Source organism: Schistocerca americana, chromosome 4 (assembly GCF_021461395.2).
Source record: "Schistocerca americana isolate TAMUIC-IGC-003095 chromosome 4, iqSchAmer2.1, whole genome shotgun sequence".
Lineage (NCBI taxonomy): Eukaryota > Metazoa > Arthropoda > Insecta > Orthoptera > Acrididae > Schistocerca > Schistocerca americana.
The window spans coordinates 26,310,760-26,323,749 of record NC_060122.1 but is presented as its reverse complement, the minus strand read 5'-3'; the positions used below and the strand labels follow the sequence as shown (position 1 = coordinate 26,323,749).

The window sequence follows — 12,990 nt, the reverse complement described above, 5'->3', positions numbered from 1 at the left end:
GCTGGTCAAGTTTCCGTTTTTGGGCAGGAGTCGAGAGGGGAAGAAGAGAAATCCATTGCGGATGAATCCCCATGATTGCTAGCGTCTCTGATGGCGTGCTCCTTCCTTGTGGGAACCCTCTCAGAGGGCACTCCTGCCTTAGGCGAATGTTTACAACTCAGGTCACATCTCTCAAGAAACGGATGGAGGGACCAATCGGCATGGTCGGAAGGTGTCAGCTCGGGGAATCACCCCTCCCTGGGCCTGGCTTTTACCAGGGGGTACGTGCGTGCCTTACTTGTCTACACAGGGCGGGGAATTACGCATTACCCCGTCACCGGCTACGCATGCGAATGCGTGGGTCGGCCTTCAGGCACGCACAGGGAGGAAAGAAGAGGAGGAAAAAAAAAGGGAGAGAGGGAGAGAAAGGAAAGACTGTCTCAAAAGCCGAGGTGGAGACCAGAGGGTGGAGAAGGAGGCAACAAGAAGGAGGCAAGGTAAAAAGTAAGGAAGACAGTGAGAGCGAGAAGGACAAAGAAAGGAACCAAACAAAGGAAGGAAGAAACCAGAATAAGTGAAAAACCAAAATGACCACAAATATAAGTCGTGGAACCATCCGTCTCCGGACGCAGGTGCAAACTACTCCCTTGAGGAGGAGGGACTCTTAGTCACCTCTTACGACAGGCAGGAATACCTCGGGCCTATTCTAACCCCCGGACCCGCAGGGGGGTTGCCGAAGGGTCGTACACTGATGTTAGACTGTTTTATACCACAGTTACTTAGTGTTTGCCTCCAACGAAATCCAGTGAATGTTGACCCATTGTCAGAAAGAATAGCCTCTGGTTTGCCTAAATTGACTATATAATCTTTGACCAGTTTCTTGGCTATGTATGAACCAGTAGCTGATTTTAACGCATATAATTTGACATATTTAGTGAATAGATCAAGAAACCCCACAATATACTTGCATCCACCTCTTTATGACGGGTGAGGATCACAGACGTCGACCGAAATGATTGACAGTGGTTTAGTAGGGATAATAGGATGCAGGAAATCCATCACACAAAAATTTCCTGGTTTGGCCGTCGGAGATCATCCACTCGAGTGCTGAAAAGAACGTGTTAAACTTCAGTTACACGATAAATCAGTCTTGTCTAAAAGCTGTAAATTCAACTGAATACCTAGGAACTACAATTACGAACAATTTAGATTGGAAGCAACACATAGAAAATGTTGCGGGGAAGGCTAACCAGAGACCGAGTTTCATTGGCAGGACACTTACAAGGGAACCTCCCCATTGCACCCCCCTCAGATTTAGTTGTAAGTTGGCACAGTGGATAGGCATTGAAAAACTGAACACAGATCAATTGAGAAAACAGGAAGAAGTTGTGTGGAACTGTGAAAAAATAAGCAAAATATACAAACTGATTAGTTCATGGGAAGATAAGCAACACAAGGAGATTAGGAACGGAGGAGCGCCGTGGTCTCGTGGTAACGTGAGCGGCTGCAGAAAGAGAGGTCCTTGATTCAAATCTTCCATTCAGTGAAAAGCTTAATTTTTTATTTTCAGTTTATGTGACAAACTGATGTTTTCATCACTTTTTTGGGAGTGATTATCACATCCACAAGAAAACCTAAATCGGGCAGGGTAGAAGAATCTTTTTACCCATTCGCCAAGTATACAAGTTAGGTGGGTCGACAAAATATTCCTGTCATGTGACGCACATGCCGTCACCAGTGTCGTATAGAATATATCAGATGTGTTTTCCTGTGGAGGAATCGGTTGACCTATGACCTTGCGATCAAATGTTTTCGGTTCCCATTGGAGAGGCACGTCCTTTCGTCTACTAATCGCACGGTTTTGCGATGCGGTCGCAAAACACAGACACTAAACTTATTACAGTGAACAGAGACGTCAATGAACGAACGGACAGATAATAATTATGCAAAAATAAAGAAAGTAAAATTTTCGCTCGAGGGAAGACTTGAACCAAGGACCTCTCGTTTTGCAGCTCCTCATGCGACCACAGGACCACAGTGCTCCTCGAGTCGCTTTGTCCATGATGTTGCATATGTGGCCCATGGACTACTCAGTTTCTATATTTTGCTTATTTTTTCACAGTTCCACACAACTTCTTCCTGTTTTCTCAATTGATCTGTGTTCAGTTTTTCAAGGCCTATCCACTGTGCCAACTTATAACTAAATCTGAGGGGAGTGCAATGGGGATGTTCCTTGTTAGAAAATGTAACAGACCTACTAAGGAGACTGACTACACTATGCTTGTCCGTCCTCTTTTAGACTACTGTTGCACGGTGTGGGATCCTTACCAGATAGGACTGACTGAGTATATCGAGAAAGTTCAAAGAAAGGCAGCACATTTTGTACTATCACGAAATATGGGAGAGAGTGTCACAGAAATGATACAGGATTTGGGATGGACATCATTAAAAGAAAGGCGTTTTTCGTTGCGACGGAATCTTCTCACAAAATTCCAGTCACCAACTTTCTCCTCCGAATGTGAAAATATTTTGTTGACACCAACTTACATAGGGAGGAACGATCACAAAGATAAGGGAAATCAGAGCTCATAGGGAAAGATATAGGTGTTCATTCTTCCCGCACACTATACGAGAGTGGAATTATGAGAATTGTGAAGGTGGTTCAATGAACCCTCTGCCAGGCACTTAAATGTGATTTGCAGAGTATCCATGTAGATGTAGATGACAAATTTTACATTTCCTTAACTGCCGGTGTACTTTCTTGCGAATATTTGGGAAGTACCAATATGCTTGAATCTTTTGAGCACATTTTAATACTCCAAAATGTTCCGGAGTGATGTGTGTGTACAAAATTAAGTCATCCTCATTCTTCTCAGGAACACACACTCCCAATTATCTGAATCAATGTGCCCTCTGAAAAATAAGATGTCCTCCTCAACTTTGTACAGTCACTTCAGATCTCCGCTTCCATGTTTTCCTAAAGCTTCTTTTATTGAAAGCCAACAAGGATCTTCATTTTGCAGTTTTCCCATGTGTTTACACATTCTTAGAAAATGTTTTCTGTATTTTTATTATTCATTAATAGAATTTTGAACTCTAAAGGAATGTCTGTGATGTTAATTGTTGACACATCACAGTCTGGCATTCTTGACAGTACATCGGCAATGAAATTATCTTGTCTGCTTATGTATCTAATTTTAAATTGAAACTCTCTGAGTGAGAACATCCATCTTGCTAATCTTGGATGTAATAACTTACATGTTTGCAAAAAACTTAAGGCTTTGTGGTCACAGTATACTGTTGCCTTTATTCCGTATAAGTAATAATGAAATGACCAGAATAGGGCCAATGCTTCCTTTTCGGTAGTTGTATATGCTCGTTCACATGCAGTTAACAGTCGGCTAGTGAAAGCTATGGGGCAAAGTTTCTTTTTGCCACCTATTATTTTTACTTAGAAGAGGCAGGAACCAATTCCAATTTCCAAAGCACCCGCCATTAATTCAAATTCTTGGCTCATATCTGGATGATATGTGTGAATTAACTAGCCTTAGTTTTATTGCTTCAAATGCATGCTGGCATTGTTGCATCCACGCCTACAGAGTATTTTTTCGTAACAAGCTGTACAACGGTTCTGCATTAATAGAGTGGTCATAAATGAAGCACCTGAAAAAGAAGCAACTCTGAGGAATCCCTTCAATTGCTTTTTAGTTGTTGGAACTGTAAAGTTTTTGATTGACTTTAATTTCTCAGAGTCCCGTAATACTCTTTTTTGTTTATAAGATGACCTAGAAATTTAATTTTATCCCAAGCGAAATGGGACTTTTGCAGATTTGCAGTTATGCCTGCTTCCTTGGAATGTTTTAATACACCCCTCATTAAATCGACGTGTTCCTTCCATGTGGCCGTAGTAATGAGCATGTCGTCCACAAACAAAGTTAAACTGCTTCGAAGTGCAGGTCCCAATGCATAATCTAGAGCATTTACAAGAACTCTTGAGCTCACATTCAGCCTGAAAGGTAGAACCTTAAATTGGTAGCTTCTATCTGCATGTACAAACACGGTGTACTTTTTTGATTGTTCGTCAGGTGCCACCTGCCAAAATGAACTCCTGAGATCAATATTCGGTAAGTATTTCAATCCTTCGAACTTTTGAATTAACTTAACGATATTTTCCGGACGAGTTCACACGGGCACAATAATCTTATTTATTCGCCGTGCGTACAGCACGAGACAAACATTTCCTTCCTTTTTCGGGACAACATGAATAGGACTACAGTATGGACTTGAAGGTTCAATCAGCTCCCATTCAAGCATCTGTTGGATTTCTGCAACAACTGCCTTTCATAGATGCCACGGTACTGGATGAAAAGTACGGCAAAAAACTGTGTGGAATCACATCTAAATGACACGTGTATCCCTCGATTACACCAGGCTTTTCTTTAAAGACTTCATAATATTCCTGTATAAGATCGTATAATTGCTTTCTTTGATGGTATTACAAATATTCAGGTTCTTTTACTTTTTTGTGCACCACATCTTCAGTTTTTAAGACTGGTTGCAAATAATTAATTTGGTATTCCTGTGCAGGTTCACAATGTATCCATTTTATTTGCAGTTTTCGTCCATGGCAATATTTTCCATGACAACTATGTTCCCTGAGAAGATTCACCTGATATCTTTGATCCATTACTGTAAAACTGGCACGGCCCAGAGAAAAATCGATATGCCAATTCCTCTCTATAAATTCATCAATTTCCAAGATACAGCCTTCAACCAGTCTTTCTATTACAAGGAATATGCAATTCTTCTTCTTCTTCTTCTTCTTCTTCTTCAGTCCTGAGACAGGTTTGATGCAGCTCTCCATGCTACTCTATCCTGTGCAAGCTTCATCTCCCAGTACCTACTGCAACCTACATCTTTCTCAATCTGCTTAGTGCATTCATCTCTTGGTCTCCCTCTACAATTGTTACCCTCCACTCTGCCCTCCAATGCTAAATTTGTGATCCCTTGATGCCTCAGAACATGTCCTACCAACGGGTCCCTCCTTCTTGTCAAGTTGTGCCACAAACTCCCCTTCTCCCCAATTCTATTCAGTACCTCCCCATTAGTTATGTGATCTACCCATATAATCTTCAGCATTCTTCTGCAGCACCACATTTCGAAAGCTTCTATTCTCGTCCTGTCCAAACTTTTTATCATCCATGTTTCACTTCCATACATGGCTACACTCCCTACAAATACTTTCAGAAACGACTTCCTGACACTTAAATCTATACTCTATGTTAAATTTCTCTTCTTCAGAAACTCTTTTCTTGCCATTGCCAGTCTACATTTTATATCCTCTCTACTTCAGCCATCATCAGTTATTTTGCTCCCAAAATAGCAATACTCCTTTACTACTTTAAGAGTCATTTCCTAATCTAATACCCTCAAGCATCACCCGATTTAATTTGACTTCATTCCATTATCCTCGTTTTGCTTTTGTTGATGTTTGTCTTATATCCTCCTTTCAAGACACTGTCAATTCCGTTCAACTGCTCTTCCAAGTCCTTTGCTGTCTCTGACAGAATTACAATAGCTATCATCTCCTATGTTTAACTGTAGTTGAGACTGCACTTTAGCCTGAGAAGACTTATGACCAGTCTGGCCCACAATCCCACAACACTGAACAGGGAAAATTGGTGGATTTGCTTTCTGAAGTATTTTTTGAAATAACTTCTCAGAAATGACATTTACTGCTGGTCTGTGTCTAAAGTAACCTGCACACAGTAATGCCTTCAGTTTCCGCTTGAATTTTCGCAACAGGTTCAGTGGTATGTTCCTCTTTACAAGGCATCATATCTTGCTGAAGTTGTTCTATTGATAATATGTCATCATTGTACCTGAAGAAATAGATGCTTAAATTTTCGCCCCTACAAACTTCCTCGACTGCGCCGTCGGGGCTTCTGACTCTCTAATCTAGTTTAACGATTGTCCATTATTGTTAGATGTTTGCTCTGTTATGTCAGTTATTACTGGAGGTTGGTTTCGCCATTCATTTGCATTGACGTTTGGTTCCCAACCTGAAGGTTGTGGTTGGTTGTGATACTCTCAGATTTGTTGCTGATATCTGCGTTTTGGCTGGTAATTCCTCTCTCGGTAATATCCTTTCCTCCTCTTATTATTTTTCATCCATTTCCATTTGTATGTGTGTTCACCTTGTTGGTTTTGATTGCATTTGTCTGGATTTTCATTACAAGATTTCACATTTTTCTGGAAGTAGTTCACCTGTGCGTTTGGTGAATTGTGTGCAAAAGGTTTGGTTCCATACGTTTTGTTGTTACTATTATATTTGTTAGGTTGGTAATTTGGTTGGGTATAGCACACATGTGATTCTTAGAATAGGATGTCTATCAAATCCAATGTGGCAAAAAAAAAAAAAAAAAAAAAAAAAAAAAAAAAAAAAAAAAAAAAAAAAAAATCTTCCACGTGGTGTTCAGGCAAATGTAGAAGTTTTTCCTTTACCTTTACTTCTAGTGGAAGTTTGGCCTTTAATATTTGAATAATATCTTTTGTCAAGATTGGTTCATTCCAGTATTTGCTTTAATTATGTATTTGAGAAATACTTCCTTAAGGTTCCGTTTTTGAAATAAAATGGTTGTGGGTCAAAAACTTCCTTGTGTCATCTTTCTTGCACTTCCTTATTCCAGTATTTGTGCAAGAAAGCGTTTTCAAATTGCTGATATTCTTGACAACATTTGGATGCTTCTGACGCCCACATCGATCCATCCCATGAATGAATCCTGCAATGTACATAATTTTTTGTTGCTCAGTCCATATTCATGGCAATATCCCTCTAAATTGCTTCATAAAGACCATGGGATTGATCGCCTCTTTCGGGGTTAAATATCTGAAATTGACAATATTTAAGCATTATTTCTTCACTCAGTCACAAGTGTATTCTGGTTACTATTTTATGGTGGACGATATTCCTGATAATTTGGTTCCCGTTGATTACGTGAATACGCGCCAATACATGGATATTGTCGCATGGGTTCAGTTTCACTGATTTAGTCAGGAATAATGTCTGCTTTTGATAAACTGCAGGTAACAGGTGCCACTCTAGTATTAACTAAACCTTGCTGGCATGCTTTTAAGTTTAAGTTCAACCTTTGCCTTCCAAGCAGGAAATTCTTCTCCTATATTTTGTTTAATTTCCTGAATTTCTGATTTAAGTGGTCCTTGTGCAGTTTCATTGTTAAGTTGTACATTAGCAACAGTTTCTGCCAATGTTTGATCCACATAATTTCGCACTGTCTCGTTTTGCACTTTCGCCCATTCCCTCTACGTCTTTAGAAAAAGCGAACTTATGTTCGTTGAAACGTTTCTCTATTTGTTTCTCACCTTTGAGACTAAAAGAGTGTCTATCCTCCAAGTAAGATCAATGATTGCTTGCTCGTTTTCATGCTTGTTTGTAGTCATGTCCTGTGCAATGGTGTTCTGTATATGGATAACTTCTTGCACTTTATTATTTAGTTTATCTTGACAATATATCTTCGTATTTGGTTGTTAACTCTTTGTATTTCTGTTCTTGTGTGATGAGTTATGCTAGACTGGCCATCAAGTGACTGTTTTGCTTCCAAATTTTGGAATTTTTCAGTAATATCATTTATTGCTTTTAGTTTCGGCAGTTCTTTTGGTTTCGCGCACAGTTGCGGGCAATTCTCCCTCAGTGAGTGCTTCTGTAACAGACGTCATACTCATGTTTTTATTTGGTTGCTGTGTATGTCTTTGGATTTCACCCGACATATGAATGTCAGATATTGCAATCATTTGTGTTACTGATGTGTGCGCAGAAATTACTGCGAGTTGCTCAGCCATAACAGACACTTCGCTAACTATGCTTGGTTGAAATTCTGTGGCACTATTTGAGGATGTAATTACATTACTTATTTGGTTCTGTGCCATTGTGACATTACGTGCTTGCTTGTTGGCTTTAAACATAGACCTAGTTATCACCATGTAAATAAGCAACAAATAGTTTCTCTACTAAGTCTTCTCACAAGAGCCTATATTAATCTCTACATACACGCAAAATGTTAATGTCGTAATGCTATTGATGTTCACTTTACAATGTAACACCAACACATTACATAGAAAGCACATTAAATACTGTCTTAATTTTTCTACTAAAATAGTGAAATTCTAATCAAAGTTATGGAGAAACTACTCTTTGATGCTTAAAAGCCAATAAATAAAAGGTCATTACAATACATAAATGCTCCAGAGAGCTAGTAATTCAAATGTCTGGCCTTTAAGTTTCAGCCTGGCTGCTAGGACGGCTTACACATTCTCTTCACAAGATACTCCCACACGTTCAGTTAGCATGAATCATACAAAGAACCATGATGTAGTTACACTTTCTAGCTATACATACATGCGCAAAAATGAAACAGTTACTTAATAACATAACTAATTTCCCTAAAGACATGAATTATATCTGATACAAAGTATGCTACAGTTATCAGTAATCACAAATATGTTTAACTGTTAGTGTTGTGTCTAACTGTCATCAGTAAAGTGGTATTGCAGGTTCTAGTTCCTTTTTAGTGCTGTTGTATCAGGATTGAGTCCCGTCTAACAGCAGACAATTATAAAATCACTCAGCTATCTTCACTTACTAAATGTTATTTGTATTTTACCCATACTGAGCCTTTTATACTGACAAGGGAACCTCCCCATTGCAACCCCCTCAGATTTTGTTATAAGTTGGCTCAGTGGATAGGCCTTGAAAAACTGAACACAGATCAATCGAGAAAACAGGAAGAAGTTGTGTGGAACTATGAAAAAAATAAGCAAAATATACAAACTGAGTAGTCCATGCGCAAGATAGGCAACGTCAAGGATAGTGTGAGCTCAGGAGCGCCGTGGTCCCGTGGTTAGCGTGAGCAGCTGCAGAACAAGAGGTCCTTGGTTCAAGTCTTCCCTCGAGTGAAAAGTTTAATTTTTTATTTTCAGACAGTTATTATCTGTACGTGCGATGCGAGGTAACTGAGCCGTAGTATGGGAATGCTACACCTAAACAATCATCGAAACACACAACGTCAGTCGACTACAGCGCACCGAAGAGAGAGCATTCCTGCTAACGACGCTCCGTGGCTGGCAGTTGACTGTTCGCTACTTTGGACGAGGGTGCATTAAATGAGTGAGATGTATTCAGTGGGCAATATGAATCCAGCAAATATAGCTCGCGACTTCAATAACAAGGTCAATGAATATTTTCCGAACTGTAAGGAATCGGAAAGTTCCTTAAGGGATCGAAAGATTGTCGAACATTTGTATGATTATTTCCTACATTTGTTGATAAACAGTATGTGTGATGATGACGACACCTTGCTGATTGCTGCGGGGGCTGTACGTACCAAATGGTTGGATTGTTGAGGATCTGTACGAAGAGGAAATACTGCAACTTCAATCTGATGGTATTTCTTTGGGTTACATGAAGGAAATGCTCCAATACAGGTTACTGTCCAAACCTATTAAAAGAAGCAAATATAGATTATGGAGTGAAGCAACAAATTAATTTAAGAAATTAAACTTTTCACTCGAGGGAAGACTTGAACCAAGGACCTCTGGGGAGGTTCCCTTGTGAGATGTTTCCCAAACCACTTTGTGTTTTAGGTTTATATGTATGAGTAAATTCTCTCTCTCTCTCTCTCTCTCTCTCTCCCCCCCCCCTCCCCTCTTCTGTCCCCCCCCCCCCCCCCTCCCAAAGCCCTGGATGTATTAAACCATTTAAAAATTTAATCAGTTACCTTTCTAGAACAGCCCAAAACTTCATCATTGCCGTTCTGGCAGTCCTTGAGGCCATCACACACCCAGCTATCTGGAATGCAGGTGCCATCACCACATGCAAAATCCTCATCACTGCAGACCTTTTGCACATCGGATACCTAGATATAAAAGTTTAATTACTAAATTCTGTAGACTACATTTAAATGCCTCAACATGTAAAATTATAAATCACCATCCCTTCCTAAAATTTAAGTGGCAAGTTTGTCACTGTCCAAAATGCCACGTAACATCAGTTAATCATGTCACTACATTCTTTTATCACACTAACCCACTTGTCTGTCTAAATACAGATGAGATCATACTTCTTTTGATTTAACATTCACTACATTCATATGAACAAAAAAACAAAGTACAAAATTTTAAAATATTTAGGCCTACTTATATGTTAAGTCAAACATTTCTATAACCATGAAATTACTTTCGGTCAGTAGGCCTAGAACTTAACTAACAAAAGATTGGTGGGATGAAAAATTTGAGCACAAGGTACTAAAATTTGAAGCAGCAAAACAGAGATCCCATACTACACATTACTGTCTGAATAAGAATTATGGAAATAACATCAAGTTATCTTTGATACTGACAAGGTAAACATTAGTCAATTGTAAGCAGGAAAATTTAACATTTATGCCCTATAGAAGCATTATCAGGGCAAATCATTTCCCTATGTCCAATTTCTACCAATTCAGAACTAAGCAGCAAAGTTATCAAGTTGGGCTTCTGACTACACAGTGGCTTCCAAGATAGGATTGCAGGACTAAACACCTGTTTGTACACTTCAGACTTTAAGAGGCTTAAAGTCAATGAGAAATTCATTAAGTTGGCTTAGGCCTATCTGATGGCAAAGAAGAATGTACCTTGGATGCATTACAATCCTTTTCATCTGACCAGTCTCCACAATCATTGTTCCCATCACATTTGAATCTGGTCTGTATACATCTTCCATCTTCACACTTCCAGTACAATGGAGCCTCACAATTTATGTTGTCTGGAAAGTAAACACCATATTATTGCTATCTTAGAAACAATCAAAAATTCTACATTGAGCAGTTCATTAGGGTAATCTCTAATTAAAATGGGGTTTTGAGATTCAAGAAGTAGAACATGAGGAAGTTTAACCTGAACCATTTATAATAATCTGTTACTATAGATTATCCGTCTTGAGCTGACTGCAAGACTTACACAGACGCATTTCGCTATTATTTAAAAAGCATCTTCCGTGGTTATTCTGCAAATTGCATACATTTTTGGTTGTTTTTGGTTCATACCAGCGTTTCGTTTATAAAGTTGGTGTGCAAGTTACTTACAGTGTTTATTTACATATTTTGCTCCTTTCCTTCTTGCTAGCAGCGGTTGGCATCTAAAGACTTCGTTTCACCTTTGCACTTTGCAGTATTTGCCGTTCTACACTTTTTGTTGTACTGCAATATTTACACTCCTCAAACTATTTCCCACTTCGCACTGCAACAGTGTTTAATGTTTATATCTGTTTGTTTTGGTTCACGCTGTGAGTGTTGCCAACCTGGGAAGCTATTGCTCTCTTCCCTACTGTGTGTGTGTGAATTTTTTTTACCTTAATTATATTGATTTACAGTTTGTAGTCACACACGGTATTCGCCGATAACTCAGTTTCTGATGCTGCGGCTTGCAACGTGTAATCTCGAATCCAGCACGACACAAGAATTACGCTCGTCTGAATCGATAATTTGGAGGACTCGAACCACGTACTTCTACAGATGCTGGATCGCTTTCCGCAAAGTCCGCAATGAAATTGCAACGGAATCTCAGCGTACACACTCCTCTTACGAAGTTTTACAGACTTCGCAGCACCACAGTCAACACAATCCCTCCTTTCGTCGTCCGGCAGAAGTCCAAATTTGCGGCAGAAATTCAAACATTTGTCAATGGTGGATATGCATGCAATTAAGAGTTTTCCATGTCACACAATCCGCAGAAGAAACGTGAGAAGCAGCTGACATTACACTCGCTATCAACAAAAACCGCGTCGATTTTCGAATGGAATCACAAATAATAACGGCGGGAATGTAATGTACACGAACTGAAGAAACAACTGATAAAAATGACAATTACAAATAATTCATCATATCGCGCGCCACGAGACTTCCATAATCGATTTACTATCGCACGATCGATATGTGTTTTTTGGAGCCCTCCAGCTTCGATAGGCAATCATTCTTGGAAATTACCAAAAACAGTTCCGCAGGTGCAGCGGAAACTAAGCAAATAGCTCAAAAAATTTGGCTAAACAAAGAGATCAAGTCTCTCTATACCAAACAGCAAACCGTAAATTGAGAACTACATAAAACATTTTAATCTTACCAGACTTCTGAATAACACGGCAGTTGTCTCCCATCTTGTTAACAAGGTTGGAAATCGTACGTATGCAGTTACAGAAAAAAATGAAAAACTCTCAAAAGAAAGATTTCAAATTTAAAAGCTAGTCAAACGACCCCCACAGCCACAATTACACCCAGTCCAACGAAAACCATCACCTACATCCAAGATTGGTCAACCAGGGGATCTATGGTTAGCAACTAAATAAACAACGGCGTTCTTCCTATCGCTCTCAAGAACTTTGAGAAAGGGCGATTATTAACAGTTCGACTCTAAATTGTGTTGTCGGCAGTGAAAAACTTTTCGACGAGCGGGTAACGACAAATTGTTGCTCGCAGTTACGGCAGCCGCGTTGAGCAGTCGTTAGTGCTTCATGCGGTGGCCGGCAGACTCCATCAGGTGTTTTGTTGAACTTAAGCTTTTTTATTGTAATCTACTGGATATTTTAACTACGAGTAGTTAGTAACAAGTGTCAAAGCATCGTCGCTGGGAGATTTCTCTCAGCGGCTATTTTTAAAATGGAAACTAATGACGAAATCCCAGTCGATACCGGTCAAGGGTCGGCTATTGCTTTGCATACAAGTCACAACAACGAGACTGTCATGATGCACCCTCCATCAGCAGTGTTAATTACAAATATGCATCAATTGCGTATCATCAAAATGTCCTCTCAAGATCACTGTCCTCAGAATGATCATATGGAGATGGATCAGTATTCAACAAGTTCAGCTGTCTTCACGCAGTGTCGGACAAACAACACCCAGCGACAAAAGGCGAGACACCGATCACCATCACCCCAGCAGGCAGTAGCTCCTGACGCAAATG

General features: G+C 39.6%; 1 protein-coding gene across 1 annotated transcript in view; it reads right to left on the bottom strand.

Annotated features, from left to right (window-relative positions):
- LOC124612899 (vitellogenin receptor-like) overlaps nt 1-11,392 on the bottom strand; it is a 232,698-nt gene extending 221,306 nt beyond the window's left edge. Inside the window, exons 1-3 of the mRNA XM_047141363.1 lie at nt 11,131-11,392; nt 10,668-10,798; nt 9,774-9,911 (exon numbers count right to left, since the gene is read on the bottom strand). Of these exons, the coding sequence (XP_046997319.1) occupies nt 9,774-9,911; nt 10,668-10,798; nt 11,131-11,170 (309 nt within the window). The 5' untranslated portion in view covers nt 11,171-11,392. The remainder of the gene's footprint in view (nt 1-9,773; nt 9,912-10,667; nt 10,799-11,130) is intronic.
- Between the last annotated feature and the right edge of the window lie 1,598 nt (nt 11,393-12,990).